The sequence below is a fragment of the Pan paniscus genome, chromosome 6 (genome assembly GCF_029289425.2).
Source record: "Pan paniscus chromosome 6, NHGRI_mPanPan1-v2.0_pri, whole genome shotgun sequence".
Lineage (NCBI taxonomy): Eukaryota > Metazoa > Chordata > Mammalia > Primates > Hominidae > Pan > Pan paniscus.
Genome location: NC_073255.2, coordinates 158197766 through 158224912, shown reverse-complemented (window position 1 = coordinate 158224912; position 27147 = coordinate 158197766). Strand labels below are relative to the sequence as shown.

Sequence of the window (27147 nt, the reverse complement as noted above, 5' to 3'; positions counted from 1 at the left end):
TAGACTCTCAGAATTAACAAAAACAAATTCTGTGAAACTTTACGGTGCATTTTCCCATCCCAGCTATTTGAAAATTAGATAAAGCAGATAGTAAATATGATCATATATTTGTCATAAATTCTTGGTAATCAGTTATTTGAAATAACCATCGTACTTTTAAATTTCAAAACTTAAAAATTCTGCACGGGAATATTTTTTCCTACAGGACAATGCATTGGAATAGGATTACCTATCTTAAGCCTTTTCGGAAGCTTTAGTTATTAAGGATTTTAATTGAGCTTTGGATTTTAGAATCAGTTAAGTTTGGAAATATTTTTTAACTTAGTAGAATGTAAATGTTAGTTTTTGACTAGCAAATAATCCTTTAAAAGCACGTGCAATGTATTCTTTCAGCTGTTATTTGAAGGTCTGCCATGTATGTGATACAACCGGAGGGTCACTCATTTAATATCTTGACCAGTAATTTAAATGAACTTATTGTTGACATGAGTATTACTGAAATGAGAATGTGTAAAATGTTACTGCAAATCAGCAGTTTACAACGGTTTTTTAAACTGTATATTATTACTGTGTTCCAATAGCACATAAAGAACAATAAGGATACAAACAAATATGAAGGATGGCCTGAAGTTGTAGAAATGGAAGGATGCATCCCCCAGAAGCAAGACTAATGGAAATGTGGAGAGAATTGAAGAAAGCGCACTTTCACTCTTAATGGGAGAGCTATAAATGGCAGAACTATGTGTAAATATTTTAAGAGCATGCAGCCATCTTGGTGTGTGCATGAGTATTGTCTCTTTTGATATCAGGATTATTTATTGCTAACGTAAATAGATAGCATTGTAAATAATCATCACAATGATCAAATCACTGAACCATGTCTCCGCACATTTCCCTAAAAGTACAATGTTTAGACTGCTATGGTAATACATATTTTAAATTCTAAAAGCATACACAATGTGTAACTGAATGGTTTGTGGAAAATATATTGATATATATACTAGTTGCTGTGAAAATATCATGGAATAATAGGGATTTTAGGGTGGATACTTTATTTTCTTTTATATTTCTATATGTTGCCTTGTGATGACGTTATCTTTTAAATTAAAAAGAGATTTGGCTAGTTGTGTGTGTAATGTTACTTTACAGTCCGACTCTCCTGATGTACCTCTTTTCATGATCTTTTTCTTTCCTTCCCAAGAAACTGAGGAATGTTTAATATGAAAACATACATCGGATATGTGAAAAGCACAACAAAATTCTTAATGTACACAGTAAAAAAGTAAATATATAAATGTAGATGGCATTTAGGACCACAGCTTGCTGGATTTGTGTTAGCTATGGGAATAACTTGATTTTGTATAAGCTATTTAGAGTGAGGCTGGAGGTGGCAGCTTCACAGAACTGGAGAACCAGGCCAAGTCCCCTCCCCAACCTAATTAGGTCATTCAGGACAGCTAAGTCAGTGTATTTAGAGCAATACTAGCATACGTTTTTCTTAATTGTTATCAGCATTGACCAAGTGGTTTGGAAGGAGGCATGCTTTAATATCACAATAATTTTGATTTGTAAACCAAGAAATTAATCCTGTGTTTATCTAACTTCATAATAGCAATTATTGCCCGAAGCTATAGTGGCATATTTACAAAAGTTCTTATTACTGGGTGGACTGATAACATTTAAAAAATAATTGTGTTTGACCCCAAATGACTTTATACCCAATTCTACATAAAAATATAGAAGATCTATCTTTTTTTGTTGCCTTCAGATGTTCACTAAATAACTCAGTTTTTAAACAGAAGTTTTCAGGGCATTAAATATATGTTGTGTATGAAGTATCTCAAACTGGAACATAAATTTAGTGATCAAACTGCCATTCACAGTGTAAGGCAGCACTTAAATTTCGAACCTAAAGTTTAGATGCATTGTATAAAAAAACCTAAAAGCAGTATCTGTTATTTAGCTGTAAACCAAGTTGGAAGCTATTCGGATAATTTCTTAAATATTGATGAACTTTGGAGTACTGTTTCTTCCTTCAAACTGAAAGTAATTAATTCATGAATAAATGCACCTTATATGTTTAAACAATCTTTGTATACTTTTGGGATTTTTGGTGCTTATATGCTAAATCACATTCAGCATGTGTATTTTGACATTTAAAATACTTCCCTCAATTCTGTAAATTAAAAGAATAGTTATTTTACAGTTCCAGGGATTGTGAAATAAATGTTGCAGTTTTTTAAAATAATGAAAATAAATACTCCTGGTTTTGCTTTGTGAATTTTTTTTTTGTATTATCTGGCAAAGTAATATACCTACAGAACTTCACAAAAACTCACACAAGGTTTTTCAAGCATTTATTATACTGCCTAACTTGGAAAAAAAATTGTTGCTGTGGTTAAAAATAGTAATATCCTAGATGTATCTTAACATGTAAGAAGCTAAGTATCTAGATGGCGGAAAAAGCCCTTTTATTAAGACTGTAAAAGGATAGCTTTTCCAGATATATGTTAAAAGAAGACAAAGATTGGTTATGTAACTGGTGTGGTTTCCTTTTGTCTCAGTTCAATCTTGTATAGATTGTGCCAACTTAACTTTGAAAGCAATAACTTTATACTACATTTTCAGATACCTCTTTAAAATCGGTTTTAGACATGAAACAGTGCTCATTTAATGTTAAGAGTGTTCTTTATTAAAATCAAATTAACATTGACATAGTATTTGAAATGGTGCTTATGGGCTTATCAATGCATATTTTTTATTTGTAATCCAATGCTGTCCCAGAATAAGTGTATTGTAATATGAATGTTAAAATTTAACAAGAGAAAGCAGGAAAATAAGTGGTATTTGGGAAATTAAAGGAAAATTGAACCAGAGTCTTTATATTCCTGAATTTAATTGGATTAATGGGAAATTTATCATTGTTCTTTCTATATTGGACTTGTTTTTAAGTGAATCAGCTATTTTATAATTTTATGACAGATCAAAGCTGAGTTCATTTAGCCTGTTGCACTTTATACTTTAAAAATTTACATAAATTTTAAATAACTTGACCAAAAAAGTTATAATTTCATTCAGTTTGGTCAACAAACTCTCCCTTAATTGAATGCAAAATGTGCCGTGTTCAGTTAGTAGAGCAATTAAAAGTGGAAATTCATTTAGAATACTTTTTCAAAGGAATATGAGAGAGATAAATTACTTGTGTTGATTAGGGAGATTTGTCACTTAAACCTCTTCAATTATTTCAGCCTCTTGTACAGCAATAAATCCATGTAAATTTAGAGCTATAGAATAAAATAACAGATTGCACCTTTGCATTCCTCAAAAGGATTTTCTGTCTCTTTTCAGAATGGTTTTTCTACCACATACTTGATTTTTGATTATCACATGCTGTAACTAGTTAATTTCTATTTCCATCCAAACTCCCTCAATTTAAGCCTTTTTTCTCTGCTTGCTCCTTATTGTGATTTTTTTTTTTTTTTTTTTTTTTTTGAGTTTCCAGGCAAATCAAAGGCTAGATGGAGTGAAAAGTAAGCAGGCTTCGCGAGGGAATGTCATTCATTTGTTGCTAGACAGCATGAAGAGAGCATCAAAGGACGTTTCAGGCAGCATGGGAAAAGCCCTCCAGGGAATCTAAGAGACTCTTCTGCCATCAGAACCTTCCTCCAGGCCAGTGAGGGGGCAAACACCTTGAGGGAAGCTATACTGGGGGAACACTTCAAATAGATGTCTCTTCTATAAGTGGTCAGAAAGGAAAAGGGACTGGGAAGTTCTCAGGTTAAAGACAGAAGAGATGTTTCTCTTGGGTTTGTCCCATGGCAATTTATAAGCAAAGTTAGCATGGGGAAGACAATCATCTCAGTACAACTAGTTCACAGGTACAACTTGTTGCCATCACTAACTTCACTGTTCAGCTCTGCATCAGTTATGACAACCACTGGGGTGCATTTAATGTTGAAAGAACAAGCTGAGGCTAAATTGATAAAAGATACTCCCTTTGGTCAGGGAAAATTGACTTATAACCTGCAAGCTCGTAATGTTCCGTATAGTCAGCCCATATTTCCTTCACTTGATAGCCAAAGAGAAAAGGGTCTGAAAAACCTTTAAAGAGGAGAGAACTCTGTAGTGGGGAGACAGTGTGGCATAGTGGTTAAGAGTGCAGACTTGCCTGAAAATTCATCTCTGTTCCACTGTGAACTACTTGAGGACTTTGAGGAAGTCAATGTCCACCTGTAAAACAGGGATAATACCAGCATGTTTGTGGTGCCTATCAAAGTGCCTGGCACAAAGTACTCATTCAGTGCAACTGCTAGTATTGCTGTTATCAACCGTGTGTCTTACAGGCGTTTTAGCCCAAGAGAAGCTGCAACAAGTCAGCCTCTCTAGCTTTCCAATCCCATCATACCCAGCCAGAAGGGAGCCATTAGATGACTTGAGCAGTAAGATCATGGGAGAGGTTTCATTCATTTCTTCACCTGAGGTTCTCCTTGACCTCCAAACCTCTTTCATATTCTGCCTACCTTTTCACTTATTACACATTGACACCAACTCCCCTTCATAGGTAGAATTCAGGCTTTTATGTATCTCCAAGTAGCTACCATTTTAAGTGGTTAATTTATCTATGTATTTTGGTGTATCTTCAGGTAGCTAGCATTTTAAGTGGTTCTACTTGATTGCTGGTCTGGCCTTTAGGGGAAAGTATGTGACTTAAGCCAAAGAGGCTGGGAGCCCTTGCTGACCTCTTCCTGTGGCAGCAGGTGGTTGATGAGCCTCACTGGAGAGTGCAGGCCTTGATCCCTGCTCCTAATAACCTCACCACCCCAATTCCTGCTGCGGGACAGGGTGGCATACTGATCATGGTGGGGAAGATGCTGGGGCTCAGCTGGCCCTCTCTAATACAGAACAAACTCAACAGTGAGGCCAGTGACTTCCCCACCAAATTGTAGCCTCCTGTATCACCAGTGGAATAAGATGGCCGATTTGGACATCTACCTGTTGAAATGAATTGCTCTGTTTTCCATAAGTATATCCCTCAAAGCAGAGGAGACTAATGGTCACCCTTGGGAATCTTGTCTTTTAGCGAAAAGCCCAGTGTGAGCCTGTGAAGTTCTCTGATTGTAAAACTTCACATGAATTTTGCATTTTTTTATTGTTTACAGATGTTGGTATTAACATGGAAATCTCTTAAATTATTTTAAATTTCAACTCCAAAAGCTACTTAGCTTGTGTATGCTCTGTTTTTTGGAAGGCTGGTTACAGAAGTATTATGTGCTCTATTTGGCAAGACCAGAAAGGAATCCCAAGGAGTATGCATTGTGAGTCCAAGCTCTGAGAAGAGGAGAGATTTAAAAGCAAATGATGGTTGGGCTATGGTTAGAAATATGTTGGGTTAGTGGAGAAGGCAGTATTCCCTGAGAGTTGTGGTTTTCAGTGGGTAGAAGTGGGAGAGTCAATTGGTGAAGATTTCCTTAGGTGTAAGGAATGAGCAAGAACTGGGCCTTATGTCCTGCCTCCTTCTTACCTGGGGAGTGCAGCCTGCCCCAAATGACTTCCTGTTCTCCCTTAGGGAAAGGACTTAAGGTTTAAGGTAAGTGAGCTCATTCCTAGACCTCTATGGAAATCTGAAACGTTTGACCAAAAATAATATTGACAGCTAATTCTTGTGGAACTGTTAAGACCTTACAAAAGGGTGTTAAAATTATATTATGGAAATAGTCTGGATTAGGTTCCCTGTGGTTTTAAAGCACTGGGTGTGTTGGATATGGGCACAGTTACAGGAATTGTGGCAAGTGAAATTTTGAAATCATTCTTGTATTTTAAAGTATAGTTTCTCAAAAAATGATGAATTGGGCATTTGGGGAAAGCAAAACAACTTTAAGCTGGTGAAGGAAATAATTTCTCACACTGAGAATTGAAATTTATCTTTCAGTTTGCAGAGTTCCTGTACCCATTAAGTAGGGGACATGTTAGAGAGGATTTATCCCATTCACTTCTTCAGCTTTCCCATTTTGCTATTGTGTCCTGTGTTATTTCTTGCCTTGCATAGAGCCTTGTTTGCCAGGGAATTTGAGATAAAACAATGGCAGTGGATAGGACTAAGAGAAAGTAAGGATTATGTACTGGCAATACATAGGTAGTTATTGATTTCCATTTTGTGTATCTACACCTTTCGTTGGTTTCCAGAGAATTCGAGGTGTATTTAAATGTACTGGTATATTTGGTGATATTTCTCTCACCAAAGAGTAACTAGGGGCACCACGGATCTGCCCTTTCTTCTTGGCTAAACAGGGCCAAGTAAATGTGTGGGCCATGATCATGGGTGTCAGGTGGTTACTAAAATGTAGAAGGAAAGGCTTCTTGGCCTCTGGAGTAGAGCTACCCTGATGGTTCTGAATGGCCATCTGATAGGGACAAAGGCAGCCCTCAGCCACCGCCCTTTCTGCCTTTCCAATTCACATGAATCAGATGCTTTTACTTACTCTGCAAATTATAAAGTCACACATGAAACTTTAGTTTGTGTTGACTTGATTCTCCTTTATTACTTTACAACCACATGGGAGAGGCTGCTTTTGCTAGTATGATTTTGTTTCAAAAAGTTTTAATCTGGTACAAACCACCTCTAGTGGTTTTCCTTTGGATATGAGTGTAAACCATTACAAATAGTAAATTTTAATCCATCTGTTAAAAATAACACCTTATGTAACATTTGGCTGTAAGCACAACAATAAAAAGAATGTAAGTATTTATTTTATGTCACACTAAATTAGTTTGATCTTTACCCCTAGTTATTTTCTTTTGGAATGGTTGTTAGATTCTTGCACAATCCAACTGTAAGCCACATTGCAATCTAAAATAGAAGTCAGCGTAAGTCACTTTGGGCTTAGTAATCAAGAGGCAGTGTATTTTAATTTTATTTCATAGTAAATTCTAAGATCTCAGCTCTCCCATCACTTCACTCCCTACTTTTCAACCAAATTTATATAACCAAACCATGAAGAACATCCTGTAACTTTCATTACATTCACAAATCCCCTAAATTCTTTAAATGGCATATGTTTGTAAACACAGTCTGACAATTCTGATACTGTGAGAAGCACAATAACAATGTGGTAGTTAAGGGCACAGACATTGAAGCCAGTTGATTCTGTGTGACCTTGGGCTGGGAGCTTACTGTGTGTCTTAGTTTCCTCAGCTGTAAAACGAAAACTACAATAATGTACCTACTTTACGAGGTTGTTGTGAAGATTGAATTTTTATATGTATCTATATATTTTTTACTTAGACTAATACGGGTATATACTAGGTGCTATGGAGGTATTTGCTAATATTATTTATTCTTTCAAAGTAAATTAGTCCTTTCCTTGTGTATCACTGTGTCCCTTGTCATGCTGTGCCACGTGTCATCATCTTGCCCCCAAGAAATGTCATGATTTATCACATCTGGTCTATAGTTAAAATTTAAATTAATTTTAAAAAGGAGACATCTTAGCCAACTTTCTTTAAGAAAGGCTTGTCTTGAGGAGTATTTGAGGTTTCTGAAGATAGGATTCAAATTTTTCTTCCCTCAAATCACCTAAGGTAATCAGTGTTCCAGATCACTTCCTGCCTCTAAATAGTGAGTTGAATTTCTCAATCTTTGATGACCTTTGGGAGGTGATGCAAAAAGGATGAGCAACTCACTAAATTGCCTAGAAATAAATATTTTGATGAGACGCTTTTCTGTTTCCACCTTTTAAACTAAGTACAAATATCATATTAGTACTAACAGTCCTGGAGAAAATTAAAATGTGTTTTAAAATACTTACTGTGCATATCACATAGTTTTAAAGCTGCCAAAACATAAGGTCACAGCATCTAATGTGTAAAATTAAAATTTTATTATTTTTAATATAATTATCATAGTCTCTTAAAATACAAAACAAAATGACTATCATCCAAATTGTGAATAAAGAAATAATGCAGTTGTTTATACTAAAAAGAATTAACGTGTTGTTAATGTTGTGTAAAGTACCATTATCAGGAAAATGCCTTAATTATTCAACTTCCTAATCCAGATGTTACAGATAATATCATTTAATATGTTTTTCTTGACTTTGTTTCAGGATGAATCATTGCCTCTTACCATTGCCTTTATTAGGCAGTTCCAAATTTACAAAGAAGTTGAACTCCTAAATTGAAAAATAATCCACTGGAGCACCTCCCTTCGCCCTTTAACATTATGCAAGGTATTTAAACAAATCAAAGCACTTCGAACCCACATACATAATCCACAGTGCTTAGGGCTTGCTTTGTCTGTTGTGAGCTCCATGTGATACCAAAAGCTGTTTCCTAAACAGCTCACTAGAACTAAGGCATATAATGTCTTTGCTGCCCAGCATCCAGGTACTCCTTACCAGTAACATAACACCCTGGTTTTCCTTTAGGGAAACCACCCCCGTCTCTGTTCTCACGCTGTGTAATTTTAGTTCCAGGGAATCCCACTTCCACTTCCAGGGTCACGATGGCCTTAAGATGGTTCAATGTACCTATGGCTCACCCAAAACTCCCAATGGTCATGGTGATTTTTTCAGAGAGAGGCACATTTAATCAATTAGAACCATTGAGACTCAGAAGACCTTTGCTGAATCCTCTGAGAAAGAAAAGGTTTTCTTTCCATCTGTGTGAGCAAACCAGGAAAGAACCTCTCTTTCTTGAGGATGGGACCCCTCATTCCTTAGAATGAGTGGCAGGTAGGAGAATGTGAGGTCTGGAAGCATGGCAGCCATGTTGCTAAGAAAAGTAGAGATCCCAGAGATGCTAGGGGTGGGAGACTTTGAAAGAGGTTAGGACACAGCACTGCATGAACCGTGAAGTAGAAGACTTGGCCAGTAGCCAGCCTAAAGTAATAGAGAGACCTGAGCCCAGGGAACATGGTGTGAGCTTATGGATCAAGCTTCCCCTGAACCAGTCACAAGTTTGGAGTTTTTAGTTACTGAGTCAACATATTTAATGTTTAAATCAGCCTGGGTTGAGTTTTCCATTACTTGCAACATAAGGGGCCCTAATGAATGCAGGCAATGTGGTTTAGACTAGATAGGAGCCTTTGGGTCCCAGAATTGTGTTCCCAGGAGCACCATGGTGCTTCCTCTACCATGACTGGGAGTGGGATGGAAATGGGCTAAGGGCAGGCTGTCAGCCAATAAGAGAGATAGATAGGTGATGGCCAGGCACGGTAGCTCACGCCTGTAATCCCAACACTTTGGGAGGCCGAGGTGGGTGGATCACTTGAGGTCAAGAGTTTGAGACCAGCCTGGCCAACATGGTGAAACTCCGTCTCTACCAAAAATACAAAAATTAGCTAGTCATGGTGGCACATGCCTGTAATCCCAGCTACTTGGGAGGCTGAAGCGGGAGAATCATTTGAACCCAGAAGGCAGATGTTGCAGTGAGCCGAGATCGGGCCACTGCACTCCAGCCTGGGCAACAGAGTGAGACTGTCTAAAAAAAAAAAAGTGAGAAACTTAAGGATGGCTTCCATGGTGATACCAAAGGTGAGAAGAAAAGAAGAACCCAAAGACACAGGTTTGGAGTTAGGAGGAGTTTTTGCTTAGGCATCCCAGAGAGAGGTGCCTGAGTTAGCATCACTGTTTTAAAGGAATGGCTGAACAGTAATCAAGTGTTTGTAAATTAGAGGCTGCCTGACTCTCACAGTCAGTTGATAAGGTAATTATGAAAGGTTTTCTAATTAATAGAAGAAATTGGTCGTTAATAGACACTACAGTCTTTCTGTTTTTTAAAAATGGGTGATTATGTTCAAAGAAGACAAAATAGATTTACTTTGAAAAAAATAGGCAGGAGAGGGTGTATATTTTCAGATTATTCTGTTCAAGGGATGCTAAAGACTGGAAAACCACTTTTAAATATGCACTATATTCATATATTTGCCATTTCTGTGTCTCTCATTTAGTAAATAATAACTTTGTCAAACTTTACGATCACAGTTAAATGCTTAGTCTTGATTTTAATATTAGATCTGAGACATTTTCCATGGGTTTGCTCTTTTTCAAAAATTGTTTCTCTGCCTCAGTGAATAAAATTAAAGAGAAATAGAATGAAGACTGTGGGGCAGGAAAACATTTCTTTATCTTATTAATAAGAAAATGAATATTCTCCTTGTCCATTCTGAATTTTAAAAATCTATTTTTTTATATAATACTGAAATATTTAACAATTCATAAAAAACATAAGCATTTACATTAAAATACATCCTTAAATAGAGCCCTGTAATTTTTACCAGGAACCTTGTAAAATATGATGAATATACATGCATGAATATTAAAACAAGAAAGACCACTTAACATTCAAATAGAAATGCAGCATTACATAAAATATAATAAATATCCAGGATATCAAATCCACAAATTGATCACTATTCTGATTTAGATTCTTTTTTCCAGTTAAGACTTTTACTAATATAATTTATTATAATAACCTTATGAGTTAAGCATAACTAATGTGAAAAGAGAATTCAATTAATCTTACTGCTGAAATAACACAATTTTTGATATTTTGCAACATATTTTAATCTATAACATATAAAACTGTCATTTTAGCAAGAAATACACATCCATATAACTAACTGCTAAGTTAAATTCTCTTCGATGTCCAAAAAAATAGCATTAATAGTATGAAAAAAATAAGCTAATATTATTTATGAGATAATTTTACTGCCTTAGCTCTTAGGCTTTGTCAATAAGTGTTTTAATATAAATCATATAACTTAAGTACTGTATTTACAAAATAGAAACTTTTTAAACAAAATTCTTTACAAAACACTGTCTTTACACATTTAAAGGGTGCTTTTCTTTACAATGTATGAAATTATATTTTTACCTCCACTATTTACCTCTCCTTTTCCCGCATGTTTCAGGATCCTCCCCCCAGTATCTCAGAGGTGGGTTTTTAACAGTTGAAACTGATCTGTGATAAAAGTATGAATCTAAAGATCAAAGATTGCTATATACCTTATGGAGGTTTTTCCAGATTCTCCCAGTGAAAAGGCACTTAAAATCTAAATCATTCATTATACTTTTTCCATATTGATTCTTTGTCACTAAACATCTGTAATGATCATTTTTTTAGGGATATTATATCACTTAAGAAGATTCTTTTTGATTACCTTTCTTTGGAAGTGCATGAAAGGGTAAGTCAGCACCCAATGCTTATGTTAACTTTTCAACATCTTCTATCCACACACAAACAGTATGATTTCTTCAGTTAAAATACTGAGAGAATAAATGAGATTCATGTTAATGTCTCCTTATTGCTATAAGAGGTGTCCTTTAAAAATGACTAATGTTCACCCACCATTATTGAGTCCTGTAACTAAGTTCCATATTCAAGGATCTTATCCTGAGTATGGCAGGCCTCCTGGCATAAGGGATCTTTCCTGTTATTTCTTGCTTAGGAAACAGATTATCTTCCTTGTATGTCAATATATATTCCCCAAATCATCAAAAGGTGAATATAAACCTTTTCAACATTAGAATCCCAAGAAATCCACATGATTGATGGGTTGATCAGATAAAGGAAAATATGTCGATCAGGTAAGGGAAACTCTCAGAGAGGTCCAAGGTTCTAGGGATTCCACTGCAAGAGTCAACTTTACTAGCGCTGCACAGGGATGGGCACCTCTCTGGTTGCAGTGCCATTGTATATTGCTGAGGCATCTTGCCCAAGGCTGGATGGAGTGGTTACTTGCAAGTGTGGACATCAGTCATGCTTTCACACCTCCTGCAACGGACATAGCAGCACCAGATGAACTTACACTCACACCTCTCCACGTGCCTGACCACATGGGTGTTGTAACCTCGGCCACAGCAGAGGAGGTTGCAGCCATCTGCACCCTCTGATGTACGGTTGCATTCTCTGCCTTGTGTCCCTGGGATTCCCAGTTTCTTATCTTCTACACAGTAGTTGGGAGACTTATTAACATAGAGCAGATCATCCTTGTGGATTGGTGTTTTCCTCTGATCTTTTTCTCTCCTGCGCATTTTCCTCTTTATTTTGTCTGATATCTGGATACTGTTTTCATATTTATCCTTCAACAAATGGCCAATCTTTTCAAAAGAAGACATGGTTTTCCAGCATGTTTTCACAGCACAGGAGCCGGAAACTCCGTGGCAGCGGCAGTCTACTGACATCAGCTTGGCGACAGCCTGAAACCAACAGTAATTGTGTTCAACTATCAATCATAAAGTGTTTTACTCAACAACAGAAGCACAGTTAATCTAATCAATTAACTTTCTGGGTCTATTTCCTCTTGAATAAAAATGATGGTTTTGAATGTAAATAATCTTTAAAATTGTGTAGGCTTCAAATGTTTTGTCCTTTGGTTTTTGTCCCAAATGTTTTGTCCAAATTTCTTGACCCTTCAGAGCAAACCTTTCCAAGCTGTACTTAAAGTAGTGGACCAGACTAATATTATTGGAGATTATCTGCGATAACAAAAGGAAATTACTTCTATTTCTAATCCCTGGTCTAATTTTGAATGTGGTAGGATGCTTATGCATGCCTGTATGTTCCTGATACCATTCGACACCTCGTTACTCAGAATACAGCTCAGGGACCAGCAACACCAGCATCACTTGTGAGATATGCAGACTCTCAGGCCCCACTCCAGACCTACAGAACCAAAAGCTGCATTTTTAACAAGATTCTCCTTAAAATTTGAGAAGCACTGAGAGAGAAGTTACCCTCAGCTCTCATGGTGCATAGAAACATCATGGAACTTTACAAATAACCAATGCTCAAACCTCTCAGATTCTGATTTCACTGGTCGGGCAGGGGGTGGGGTGTCCAGGCCATGGTACTTTCACAAAGCCGCTGAGATTATTTTAATGAGCATCCAGGGATGAGACGTATTGATTCAATTGAGAGTTCTCAAGTTTGATCACTATAAAAGTCAGTCACATACAAAGGGAGGGGTGGAGGTGGTGAACTATGCTATCCCCTGGTTCCGGGCCACATGAGAAACTATGACAAATCTGGTTTAGTTGGTCAAAAGGAGAAGGGGCTACAGTATGGTGGCTCCCCCCAGCAAATTCTCCTTTTCTGGAAAATTAATTCAAAACACATGCCCTATCCTTGATGAATCAGTAGCACTATCCTAGCATGGAAAATACAAAGGGGATAATGTTTACGTAATTTTTTCAATTCTAAGTGCTAAGTTCAGTTTAAACAGACTAAGAAGTTAAATGAAACTACATATATTTGTAATAGTCCACTGCCTGACACACACTAAGGTCTAAATAAAAGCCCCTTTCTCTGAAAAAGAAGGTACAGTTAGAGTTGAGATAAACATTTCCAGTAAGGCTAGGGGTGCAAAAACAATATAGAGATTTCAAAAGTTTAGGGCTCTAATCTCTTACATACCAGGCTAGCCAGCATAGCTTCCTTCAATCCCCAGACGATGGCAGAACAGATTAATAAATCGTCAGGGCTAGCTGTGGAGTTGACGTTCTGTCAACATGCTGGGTAAAATGAAAGATGGATCCATCCATTCAATAACTTGGAAATTATGTGTGTAATCTCACCAAAGAAAGGAAAAACCTCACAGTTTAAATTCCACTTACAATTCTTATGAAAACAGTAAAATGACAGGGGTCTACACTTTGCTGTTTTGTACCAAACCTGACATTGACACGTTTGCAGAATGTTATGTTTTCAAACAAATTTTAAAAATGTCTGAACTATCTAATGAGACAATATTACACACAAATAATAACATTTGCAACCTTAAATAAGAGCATATGGTATTGATTTATGCAATGCTTGATATTTCTTAGTAGTGCATACGGCACATTTGCTTTTTTTGAATTCACAAAACTAAGAAACTAATAGATGTATCTATTTCTTCTTAACCCAGGGCAAAAGGTGTCCTGCGATTATATGACAGCAGTTTATAAAGTATGTCACAGAAGCTTATTTCTTTAAATTTATGGCATTTCATATTCACAAAACCCTCAATTCTTTAAAACATTTCCAGGCAAATAAATGTGATCTGCCTACTTTGTTCAAATTTTAAGCTCCCAAAGGTTACGAGAAAAAGCTCAATCAGTGTTGGGTAATAACAAAACATAACTGTCCAAAGAACACTAAAAACATAACAATGTATGTTTCCATGTTTAAGCTGATCAGCCTTCTTTACAGTCATCACTTAGTGACTTAAAGCTGTTTCTCCCCTGGATCATGACTGAGGAGCCGACTTTTTCTTTTATTAGCCACTTCAGACGTCATGTAAGATGTTGCCAATTTGCACAGCATGAGAGACAAAGTAGACGCTCATCAAATACTTATTGAGTAATTGGTCCAGCTCACTTGAACACTTTTATCTCATCCTCTGTTGGTAAACTGAATCAAGAGGGAGTAATAAAAACTACCTTCTTAAACACATGTCACTGCTAAGAGGTTAACGGTATTGTTTTGAGCCGGCTGGGCTCTCTCTTTCAACTCCTCAGTTTTAGCCCCGTCCACAATAGTGTTACTCTACGAAAGTTATGCACTACAACACGATGAAGGATAAAAAGAGAGACTGATTTTCAAATTCAATTACATCACCTGCTGAGTTTGTATTGAAATTATAGAAAGATTTCCCTCCTAGAAAATTAGCCCTTTTGAATACATACATGGAATTTATAATTTTTCAGTGATGACAATTTAAACTTTGAATTGTAAGTGTCCCTAACAATAAACATAATAAAAGAAATAATATCTTTATTATATATGATACATATTATTTTTGTATCCTCGAACATCTATAGAGGTATATACATATTCTTAGAATGTCTATGGGCATATATACACACATATATATGCATATATATACTGTATTCTAGGACAGAAAGATAAATGAACTTCAAGGAAAAAAATATCAATAACCTGACCTGGAATTTCAAAGATTATACCCCCATAATATTCCAAGGAAAGAACTTGGACAATCTGGAATTAGAATAAAGCAGTGTAATCACCACTCAGGACTGATGAAATGCAAAATTCAAGGACAGATACACACACACACACACACACACACACACAAAGTTTAATTCTACAGAATTAGAATTCTGCTTCTCAGAGCATATTTTAATAAATATTTTACCTGATTTAGTTTTAGAGGAAGATATTTGTTGCACATAATAGCTAGTTAATAAGCAGGTACTTATGATTTCAATTTTACAGAAAAATAAAGTCTGATTAAGATGTTTGTCTTACGTAAGGAAAGCTGGTGATAAATAATATAAGGTATTTATATGCAGCAGGATAATTTTAGTAGAATAGGGAAAAATAAAAGTGGAAAATGCAAGTATATTTAAGGAAATTGCATGAACACTCCCCCAGAAAGTGTATTCTGGAGATTTTCCTCCAGGATTCTTAATTAATGTTAAATAGCCATTGTGAATTACAGCAATATCACCATAATTTTCTGTTAACAGGAACATAAGAGAATAGCAAAGGAATAAGTGCTGTGTGGTTATGAGAAAATTCCTTTCTCTAGTTGAGTTGTTAAGGTTTATAACGATATTAACAGAGGAATGTTTTGTTAACTATTGCAAACAGATGTGCACATTTTGGTGGAATATTTTTAAACTATGTCAGAGCAATCAGGAGGGTAGCATTTAATCTACTGGATTCCTTGTGTAAATTTTGGTTTGATAAATTTCTAATGAAGTGAAATAGGAAAGATGCATCATTAATACTTAATGTAAACATAGAAACCGCTTGAGCAGTGGTTTAAGAACTGATTGGTTCCACAATTTTGACTCAGAGGTAATGTGGCAGTTGGCGATTGTTTTTCAGTAAATTACGTTGTCCGAATTTTACAAAAATGGCCAGAAAATTGTTGTGGAACGTTTTGTGACTAACATTTCATTTTCTCAACTATCAGATGATCTAAGTTTTTATAAAAACTGCGACACGAGGTTGGATGGGTGTACGTAGGATTCCTGTTCCTCTGACCCATTTTGTCCCTTTCTGTCCAAAAATATATTCGAACCTACTGAAAAGCAAAACACTATGTGTTGTTCAACTACTTATAAATATTCTTGGAATAGGTCAATGAAAATTTGGGATTGAGCCCTTCCCACTTTGTTGAGTTACTCATCATAAAACAAATTATGGGGTAGGGAAACTTAAAAGTTTATGAGGTGGACATGGGAAGAATGGAAATATTTTAAGCACACCAAAAGAAATACCCATAAATATTCCAAGTCACATTATTCCCAGAAGTTCTGCCCCTGGAAGACATCACATCATTCCGTTAGCCAATCATCATTCGGCAACATTATTCTTGGAGTCATAAGTTTAGGAATGGTGTCAGAAACCAAGTGGGAATCAGAGTATTTAAGGTTAGCGGTTAGAAAATCATCTATCCTGCTCACAGTACTACTAAGCGCCAGTACCCACATTTCTCTGAACGCTTTCCTACATTTTGAGTTTGTGATTTTGAGGCTAAGAAAATCAACTCAATTGAATACAGACCTGGATTTTATTCAGAAGAATATGCCTATTAGATTAAAATCCTAATTGCCAATGTTGAAAAAATTGAGTTGATTGCTCATCCATGTTAGATAATAACCAGGAAACCTCTTTTATGGTGTTGTTGGTTTTGTTTTTGTTTTTGTTTTTTTGCCAGCAACAGAAAGAAAAATACAAAACTATGTTGAATTATAATACCTCAAGAGAAAATAAAAACAACAACAAAAACACCAGCATAGTACCTACCAAATAACCAGGAAAATGTTTTCTAATATTTTAAGATTTCATCTAAATGTGAAACAATGTGAACCAAAAATGAACAATGTGAAAAAAATGATTCAGGAGAGAAAACTCAGAGATTTACACAAAATGTACATATATGCATAAATTGAATTGTTTTCAAGCTAGTTAGAATAATAGCAAGAACCTAGGTAATGTTAGAAAATTATTTTTTGCCAATAAAAATGGATTTAAATTAATGGTGAATAGGAAGTATGTTTTTAATAAAATCAGGATATAAATAATAGTTTAAGATTAGCATTAACAGTTACAGAGAGGAACATTACTACCTAATTTGAAAAACACACAATATAAAATAAAACCAAATAGCTGCCGAATGTTACTAATAAAAATATATTTTAGAATGCTTTAGGGTTTTTTGTAAGTCCCAAGATGATTTTATTTAAGAGAATCAATCATAACATGAGTTTTTGTGTTCTGAATTTCTAGTTTATTAAAAATCTCTACCAAATTTACTTAAAGAATGGCCAAAGAAGATTTAAGGTCTGTTGATAACAAACACTCGTTTATTTGTTTTCTTGTTTTAAAAATATATTAATTTGAATAATCTTATTTCTAGGTTTAACTCTAGAGTTTTAAGAACATATCCTAATTACATTTAACCTTTTCAAAATTAATATGCTAGAAATAATAAAAATTCCCTTATTGGATAATATTTAAATTGAAGCAACATCTCACTCATTTATTTTTTTAAGTGTAAAACCTTAAGAGGCATGTGCATAACTATGGTGTTGGGCAAGAGTTATTCTAGTGAAATAAAATAACTTTTACAATTTTATAAACAAAAATACAAAAAGCTTACATAGCTATTTACTGACATTCCTACTTTCTATTTTGCTATTTTGAATTAAATATTTAAATTGAATTAAAATTAAAATTTGAATTTGAAGTGTTACAGTGATATATTTACCGACTTTTCTGTTTTTGTATTTTAAATGGACTAAGTAAAGAAAACTGGGAGTAACTTGTAACTATTCTAAATGGGTTCCATTTATTCATTTTCCAAAAATGGAAAACAAATGCAACATATACTTTTAAGATTACTAAGAGATATTGCAACTTGTTTTATTTATTTCAAAAGAATGTGGCAGATTGCAGTGATTACTTTGGGACCTTTATAAGTTATTGAATATTTACAAGAATATATGATATGTGCTAATATTTCTGTCCTGAAAAAGTTTATTACAACATAGAAAATATATATTCATATAAAAGATTTAGACTTTTTTAGAAAAGTCACTATGAATTGCCAACTAAGTCAACTATGTTGTAGAATTCAAACTTTATTGTGTCAATATTCACTAATGTGAATATGTATAAGTCAAATTTAGCTACAAGAATGATGCATTTTAAGAAAACAGTATAAAAATGTAGAATTCATAAAGGATGGTAATTACATAGCAATTCTTCAAATGTACCTCCTCTGTATCTTTAAGATACTGATTTTTAAAATATCTATAGATTTAATATACCTATAGCTTTTTTATGCTTAGGAGTATTTATGAATTTTAAAAATTAACCTACATTGCTTTATAATAAAATAACTATTTCCCTAAAATAACTTTCCTTTACAAAAAATATTAGTTAAGGGCACATATTACCAAAGAAGGTTTGCTAGAAAAAGGTAAGTACAAAACTGACAACATGTTTAGGAGCCATTGCCCACTAAAAAGTCGATTTAAAAAAATATCATAAAAATTCAAATTGGGGGAAATGAAATTTGACTCAGTCCTATTAGAAAGGCAGATACTGTAGACCCTATTCTGGCTCCACGACTAAGCAGGTAGAACCAATGAACCCTACAGGCATTGTGCATCTATTATATTATATCAAAGTTTTAGATATACACAGTATACAACCACAAACACATGCTATAACACGGTTTAACTCATATCAGAGAACCAAAATTGTGGTTAGTATATATTCATGAAAGGGTATATACATATTTGTATAATACACATTTGTAATATATGTGCAAATGTGTATACACACACACACACACACACACGTATATTTATTCTAATCAAAGCCTCCTATTCATCCTCTTACCAGAGAAGGAATTTTTCAATTGCTTACCATGGATGCTTTAACGCATACATATTTAGAAAGGATAATTTTCTATTGCTGTAGTCTTTTAAAAACAATATTAATTTTCAGGATCCCACTTGAGGGCTGCCAGTGTTTGGTTTTTGAGTCATTTGGACAGTTTCATGCAGATGTGTAATCCTAGTTATTTACCTAACAGCACTGGGTTTTGATTATTCCATTTTCTAATACATACCTGCCTTCCAGCTTCATTGTTATGTAGGTTCATTGCTAATAGTACTTTGTTTTCTTTGCCCGTGGTGTTTCCGATGGGGAAATCCAGGAACTTTCTGCTGAACCACATGCCATACTGGACATCATCGGAGCAGCCCCCCCAGTGCCAGCCTTCACTTGCTGAGCCGCCGTTCTGCAAGGTGGTGTCACAGGAACACTCTGTCATGTTGCCTGCACTGCATGACCTGGTCACAGAATGCACCAGGCCTGCAGCCATCACAGCATAAATAAATGCTGTCTCTTTGGTGCCTAGAAAAAATATAAATTGCTAAATTAGAGACCCAGGCAACTTCTGTTTATGTTCAGAAGAAAGCCTCCTACTCATCATCTTACTGGACAAGTGATTTTTCAGTTGCTTACAATGGATGCGTTAACGAGTACATATTTAGAAAGGAAGATTTGCTCTTGTTCTAGTCTCTTAAAAAGCAACATTAATTTTCAGTATTCCACTTGAAGAGATTGTCATATACTGTATGGTCATACATTGTCCCTTTACCTTAAAATCATCTCTTTATTTTTTAAATTTGAAATGTATGTTTGCACCCAGTTCAGTGCACAGTTGACAGTCATAGCTCAGTAATACATGCTGAATTAAAAATTCTTTGCATAGATACTTGTAAACGGTAATACAACACCCAAAGAACACTAGATTACTTTTCTTTTGAAATTTAAAATGTGCTCTCACAGAACACAAGCTGAACATTTTGGTGTGATTTTTGTTTGCATAAATAATACGTGTCAGAATGAAAATTAAAATTAAGGAAAGACCAAAGCAATTAGTAAACGGTACCGTATATTTTCACATTAAAGATTAGTCTCACATTAACATGAAACAGTTAAACATTTTATATAGTATTAGCTAGTCCTCTTACAGTCTTAAAGGCAATGAAAGGTAAGATAATTAAAATGTCACTAGCAAAAACATAATTCTATTAAAAATATTGAATATTGAAAATTATGCATTTAGCACACCTGCAGTAGAGTTTGAGCTAAAATCTTTGAAAATTAAAGTCCATTAAAACATTAATAACATGGACTAGAAGGGAATCAGCAGGCGACTTTTTTTTTTCTTTCCAGTTGTTTAGTTTGGAGTAGAAACAGTTTCATGCCCGCTGTCCAATAAACCTTTTCAACAGCTGATGCATTTCAGCAACTGTGAAAAACACATCTATTTTTTTCTTTCTGTCTCTCTCTTTTTTTTTTTTTTTTTTTTCTCTCTACGGGGACCAGGGCTCCTTCGGAAGGGCGTGCCGGCCAGAACGCCGCGGGGGAGGTGCGCGGCTCGGCGGGGGTGCGCGCAGGGACTGCGTGGAGAAGGGTCAAAGGCGGAGGGGGAACGGAAATGAACATGAAAAACGACAGCGCATCTTTCAGCGCCCCAGTCCTAACATTCTTTGGATCTGTTGATATTCCAGGAACAATCCTGGCTCCCTGTACCTTTATCCTTACCAAGTCACTACGCACGTGGAAGTGGAACTTTGTTTTCCTGCAGCTTCCCGCGCCGCGGGAGTGCGCCGAGGAGGGAAAGATAGAAAAGCCAAAGAAACGAGAAGCGCACAAGTGGTCCTGCTCAGGTTAGCCGCACGTTGGGTGGTCGCGGACAGTCGCTTTAAAAATCACCATTATTCTGTCAACTCGGTGCTCCTAGGAGCCAATAAAGGTGGGGCTTCGCTGCAATTAGCCACTTGTCCGGGGCTTGGTGCGCAGCGGAGTTGGTTAAATCAAAGCAGATGCGGCAGCCGCATTCCCCGCTGCCGACATCATGTTTCTCCAGCTGGTCACCCACGTAGGGGGGCGCTACGGGGTCCGAGGGGGTCGGCGGGGTAGGAGAATTAGAGTTTTTTTTCCAACTCTGGCGGGGCACCGCAGGAAAGAGGAAGAGCTCCAGCCCCGAGAGCTCCGCTCTGGAACTGGGGAGTCACCTCCCTCCAGGCTCGCACCTGCTCCCCAGGTCTGGCCTTTGTAGCTCTCAATCCCCGTGCACTAAAGGGCTTCTTTTGGAACTTAGAGAGCTACAGGACCACGTAGCACTATTTACTTTATTTGCAGGAACCGGTGGAGGAGTTGTCGCCTTCCGTCCCCCACCAACCCCTAAGGACCCAGGACTCACCGCTGCTCAGCTCGTAGCCAAAGAGGGGGCTGGCGCCCATCGGGGCGGTGGTGGCGGCGGCGGTGATCATGCAGTTCCATCTCTCGTGTCTGAACTGGCTCCTGCACTCCTGAATGCCCAGCCGGGCGCCCTCTCGGATGCTCGGCAGCAGGTACGGTTTCCTCTTGCACAGCTCCTTCTGGCGACTGTTCAGCGGCAAATTGGCGCAGCCCAGCTTCTCTGGAACCCCGAAGGAGGCAATGCCCAACCACCTGTAAGACACGGCCGCCCGTAGCGTTAAGCCGCTCCCCAATTCCAGATGTTTTCCGAAAAATTAGGTCACTCGTCCGAGGGTCCCCGCCCTTCTCCCTCAGCCTCAGTTGAAAGCTCCCTAGGATTGGGCACCCCTTTTGCCACCTACCCGATGCTTCCCTGCCACCTCCATACTCACATCCAGTTTCCTTGGGCTCCGTAGGGGAACAGCACGAGAAGGGCTGCCCACAGCGCGCACAAGCGGGCCAGTCCCAGGAGCGCCGCCCTGTCCATTGCCCCCGCATGGAGTCCCCCAGCCCAGCCGCTCCTCTTTTGCACCCCCTCCCCAGAGGCCCTTCGGGCCGCAGGTCAGTTGTCCAGCACCAAGTTATCCCTCGCCCCCTTCCTCCTTGCATACAACATTAAAAGGCCAGCAGTGATAGGGACTCTCAGCAGCTTCCCCCTCGTTTGCAGGGAGCTGTAGGAGAGGTGGAGAGAGCAGCTTGGGGATCTCCTCCTGCGCAGGGGTGGAGATGTGCAGGAGATGAGGGAGCGCCCCTCGCATTCCTAGGTGAGAAACTTCTGTTGATGTATCCGCGTCTCCATCGCCCCCGGCCTCTCCTCCCATCTCCTCCCCCTGGCCGCGCCTGGAGCCTGATTGGCTGAGCAGCGGCCCCGCATCTCATCATCTCGGGACCTCAGGCTCTTATTGGTGGAGAGCGGCTCCGCGGGGGGCGCTCCGGGCACCGGCCTCAGGGACGGCGTGTCCAGACCTGGGTGTGTCATGACCTTTCCTGCTGTCACAGTCTCCTTAGAACGGGTCGTTGTGGGGTTGATTCAACCCGAAGACTAACAGGACGCTCTGTCTTAGCAACCTTGGGGGAAAGCGTGGGTTTGATGAGTCCCACCCATCCCACCAACATCTGGGTTACCCTCTGGGTGTAGTGGCTGGAAAATGTCACTGACCTTTTTTTCTTCTCCTTCACCTCACAGGAGAATAATCTTTTTGAGTCAGAGTTGGTACCGAAAAAATTAACCTTCCAGTCCCCTGCTTGAGGTCCCACTGTCAGGAGACTTTAGAGAGTGGGTGAAGTGCTGTCAGGCTTACAATCACTGTCATTTATGTATGCATTTATTTTGAGCGAAAGAGAAGATTCCAGCCTAGCATCTCATCTGCCATATTTCAATCGTGCTCTGTGATTTCCTTTTCCCTGTTTGTCTTATTTCCTGCAGTCCCTGAGAACGCTGTAAGTCCCCTGCAGAAGATGGGGACAAAGAAAGTGAGAGGTTTCTGGAGAGTTCTAGAGTACATGAGAGATGTGCTCTGATCTTTTTCTCCAGTCCTACCTTACGATTCTCATGGTGGGAGGGTCCCCGCCCTTCTCCCCCAACCTCAGTTGAAAATTCGCTAGGATTGGGCACCCCTTTGCTACCTACCCGATGCGTCCCTGCAGGACAGGGCTACACATGGAAGACACATTTTTTAAAACGTACTTATTAAATACCTGCTGTGTGCCTAGTCCTGTGGGAATTTATAAAGACAAGCTCTCTTCCCACAACTGTACAAATAAACCATACACAAGTGTAAAAGAAAATACGTTTAGATGATCAGTAAGAGAGATTAAAGAACCTAGCAGGGTACTCCCTGGAGCCGAAGATAGTTCAGAAGCAGGAAGTGTTCCAGTTACTGGCAGATTTGGAAGGTTAGTTAATCAGTGTTTTGTAGGATGGAAGGTCTCCGAGAGTTATCTGAAGGCAAGTGCAACGTGTTTAGCTGTGGTATTGGGAAAGCCTGCCTCACCTAATTAGACACAAGAAATGTTTCTAAGAAGCATTATCTGTCCTTAGAGATCTTTTGAAGTGTTAATACATTCCCATGGTGGACGTATCAGCTCAGTGGGTACCCAAAGCCAAAATTACTTAAATAAAGGATTTGGGGCCAGGTGCAGTGGCTCACACCTGTAATCCCAGCACTTTTGGAGGCCGAGGTGGGCAGATCACCGGAGGTCAGGAGTTCAAGACCAGCATGGCCAACATGACGAAACCCTGTCCCTGCTAAAAATACAAAATTAGTTGGGTGTGGTGGTGCATGCCTGTAATCCCAGCTACTCGGGAGGCTAAGACAGGAGAATTGCTTGAACCTAGGAGGTGGAGGTTGCAGTGAGTTGAGATAGCACCACTGCACTCCAGCCTATGGCACACAGTGAGACTCCGGCTCAAAAAAAAAAAAAAAAAGGATTAGATAACATTAGCTGCTTATCTCCTATATCAATCAGTGAGCAATAAAAACTCACTGAAATTTTCATCCTATCCCATTCACTCCCTTATCCAACAAATGTTTATTGAGTGTACACTATGTACCAGGTTCTAAAGCCACATTTTAAAGAGTCAAGGAGTCAAGTTGATGATAGGATGTAGATACTGATCCAGAAATATTTTGGCTAACGGCTAGTGGCCTCTCTGAAAGTCAGAGCCTTCATCCAAGCTCACTTTATTCTGTGAGCTTCTCCAAGAGGGACCATGGCGGATTCATTGCTGTACCCCTGCCATTGGGCCTAGTACATGAGATCCTGTTTTTGAACAAAATTTATTGAGTGAATTAACAATGAGGAACATCCTGAGTGGATATGTAAGAGGCCTAAATGCTGGAACTACAGTATTTACTTCATTTCAAGGGGAATTGGAAGTAGGGAGGCAATCTCGGGGTTGGGGGTGCTGGACAATATCCATACCTTAGGCTGATTTTAGGGCCAACGGTGGTAGATGCTTTAAAGAGGTGTTTGATTTTTTAAAAAATCAAAAATATATATTGAGTCTCTGTTATGGGTTAGAAACTGGGGATAACACTTACTCAAATGATCGTGGAATTCACAGTCTACTTGGCAAGACAGACAAGGGAGCATGCAGCTATAATACGTGCAATAAATGTACAAAGTAGAGTGTGCTGTGAACACACAAAGGAAGATTACTTATTTCAGTCTTGGGGATCAGAGTGGGGAGGAGACACTTGAATGTTACCTTCTTTCTTATTCTGGGAATCTAGCGCCATCTACACATCCAGATAAAGCCTTTGGGGTGCACTCAGAGGGTATTCTGTCCTGAGAGTCAGAGACCACTGTGTCAAACATTTTCAAACACAAGACACAATTTTAGGGCGTGAGTGGTCTTGCATCTCTTTTGTATGGGCTAGAGCCTTAGGGGTCATTCTGTCCATATCTCCAAAACAAAGGAGACATATTTCTAGGAGCTGACCCAGCTGAGGAAGCAGACTTTTCATTCAGTGAACAGATATTTGAATGATAATTTTGTTCCAGGCATTGTGAACTTTCATGTTCTGAGAGCTGCCATACACCCCCAAATCCCTCTTACTGTCTTTATTTGTCTCTCTGTCTCTGTCTCATTCCCCATCTTTCTCTATACAAAATTGATAATCACTTTACAGATGAGGAAATTAATTTGGGGAGATTAAGAAACTTGCTCGAGGTTACTCAAAAACAATCAACCTTTAGAGGCCCCTCCTTTTTTTTTTTTTTTTTTTTTTTTGAGATGAGGTATCATTCTATTGCTCAGGTTGGAGTGTAGTGGCTCTATCATGACTCACTGCAGCCTCAACTCCCAGGCACAAGTGATCCTCATCCTCAGCCTCCTGAGTAGCTGGGACTACAAGTGTGCACCATTATATTCAGCTGTATTTTTTATTTTGTGTAGAGACAGGGGTCTCACTATGTTGCCCAGACTGGTCTCAAATTCCTGGCTCAAACAATCCTCCTGCCTCAGCCTCCCAAAGTGCTGGGATTATAGGCATGATCCATGGCACCTGGCCAAGACCCTGTTTTTTTCACTACAACATACTTCTGCATGCCTAATTCAAAACATATATATAGTGTGTGTGTGTACAGAGAGAGATATGTTAGGTGTTATATATATATATATGTAAATTTTTTTTTCCCTAATCAAATCCCCAAATCTTAAAACTCAGATTACCGTGTCTTTGGGTCAAAATTTTTTACCAGTGTCTATGGTTCCTTACGTCACAGTTCACAGATCTCTCCATTGAAACATTGAAAAAGTTGTTTTGTTCTCCAAACATAAACAAAACCCACCATAGGGAGGTCTTTTGAGAAGCCCCTGTAAAGAGGGTCTCCCTGACGCAAGTGGTGAGCTGCATGGGTGCCTTTCCATCTTTCTGGCTTTGCCCTCTGTGGTTTTTGCAGGCTGAGAGGGGCAGTGGAAAGAGCACTGGGTTGGGTTGGGTAACCGGGGCTCCTGTCAGCAGGTGATGATCGTGGACTACTCATTTCAACTTTGAGTCTCAGTTTTTTCATTTGTAAAATTATCAAAATTTCTTTTTCAGATCTGAATCTCTTACTGGAGCTACCATAGGGCTGGAGGGAGGAGAGTGGTACGTGTGTGTGTGTGTGTGTGTGTGTGTGTGTGTGCGCGCACATGGTGGGGAAGGGGAAACTGCATTTGCTGGGGGACTGCAGGAGGAGGAAACCTTAGCCATTGACAGGAACTTGTCTACCTGAAAGATGGTTCAGTCCCCAAGGTGGCATAAGCCAGGGTTTTTTGGTGCCCATCTTGTCTTAATATCTCCAGCTTCACTTTTGCTTCTGGATTTCAAGGAAAATGAATCTATTTTAATTGCAGAAGTCATTTAAAATGGTTGAATTTTAAAATATAATCTTGTCAGATCATATGAAATTTTATTTGGAGAATATAAGAAGTTACAGATATTTTATCCTGACATATGAAGTTGAGGAGCTCTTTCATAATCGAATTTATGTCTATTAATATAAAGCATTCAACTCTACTCTCATCGGAGGGGATTATGCTATTTAGACTTGATGAATGAAGTAAAAGATCAATTCCAAACATGTATACAACTGCACATTTTCAATTATTGATTTCTTTCTCAGCAAGCAGGAGCTTAATTTCCTATTTATTATATTTTGATTGAAGAGACGACAAAATATTCACTGACCAGTAGAATGTGAGACCTGAGGTTTACTGTACTGTATAAACTTTTTAAGCTTCTAGTGTCCATATGCATAAAGTGTTGTAAAGATCATATCATTAATCATTTAATAAACACTTAAATGAGGGCTAATATTATGTCATTTCATGATCTGAGCCCAGCTGCCTAGATTTTGACTAGTGATGTTAAGAAAATCACCATATGACTGCAAGTTTGCATTGGTTACTCAAGCACCTGTAGTCTCTGGATTCCACATAGACGGCATACACTTAAACTCTTTTTCCTAGCCAGAGGTAAGGTGCTCTGAGCTGTATTCTGGGAAAAGGAATTAGGGAGGGGAGAGCCAGATTTCAAGCATACTCATTTCACTCAAAAGAGCTCTCTCAAGATGCTGAATCTGTGACTGTTGTCATCTCCAATCCACTGAGCCAACTGAACCAGATAAGTAGCTAGACAGCAATAAATCCCATCTTCTGCCCAAGACAGTTGTAGATTGCTAGTTGTAGAATACAGGGGAGCCTCTTCCTTCTGATAGTTTTCTCTCAGTCCCTGGGAAACTCAGCAAAAAAAGTCTGCCTGCAGAGATATGCCTTGGACTCTGCCTCTGGCAGCCCATCAGAGGACGAGACTTCTAAGGACCCTGTTGTAAGAATTTCTGCTGCAGATCACAGAGACTTATGTGCTGGAAACTGATACC

General features: G+C 38.2%; 2 protein-coding genes across 4 annotated transcripts in view; one reads left to right on the top strand and one right to left on the bottom strand.

The window, feature by feature from the left end:
• Window positions 1–2281, top strand: part of FAM3C (FAM3 metabolism regulating signaling molecule C) — a 47661-nt gene extending 45380 nt beyond the window's left edge. For both annotated transcript variants that reach the window (XM_003808637.5, XM_034964889.3), the window contains one exon: window positions 582–2281. In XM_003808637.5, the coding sequence (XP_003808685.1) occupies window positions 582–671 (90 nt within the window). In that variant the 3' untranslated portion in view covers window positions 672–2281. The remainder of the gene's footprint in view (window positions 1–581) is intronic.
• WNT16 (Wnt family member 16) lies at window positions 1051–25640 on the bottom strand. 2 transcript variants are annotated; one of them, XM_057302751.1, is made up of 4 exons: window positions 25576–25640; window positions 21242–21492; window positions 19094–19380; window positions 1051–12197 (listed from the first exon to the last, which is right to left on the bottom strand). In XM_057302751.1, the coding sequence occupies exons 1-4, from the start codon at window positions 25638–25640 to the stop codon at window positions 11733–11735; spliced, it is 1068 nt and encodes a 355-aa protein (XP_057158734.1). In that variant the 3' UTR covers window positions 1051–11732. The 2 variants fall into 2 exon arrangements, with proteins under 2 accessions (XP_057158734.1, XP_003808686.1); XM_003808638.5 differs by lacking the exon at window positions 25576–25640 and adding an exon at window positions 21672–22077.
• Between the last annotated feature and the right edge of the window lie 1507 nt (window positions 25641–27147).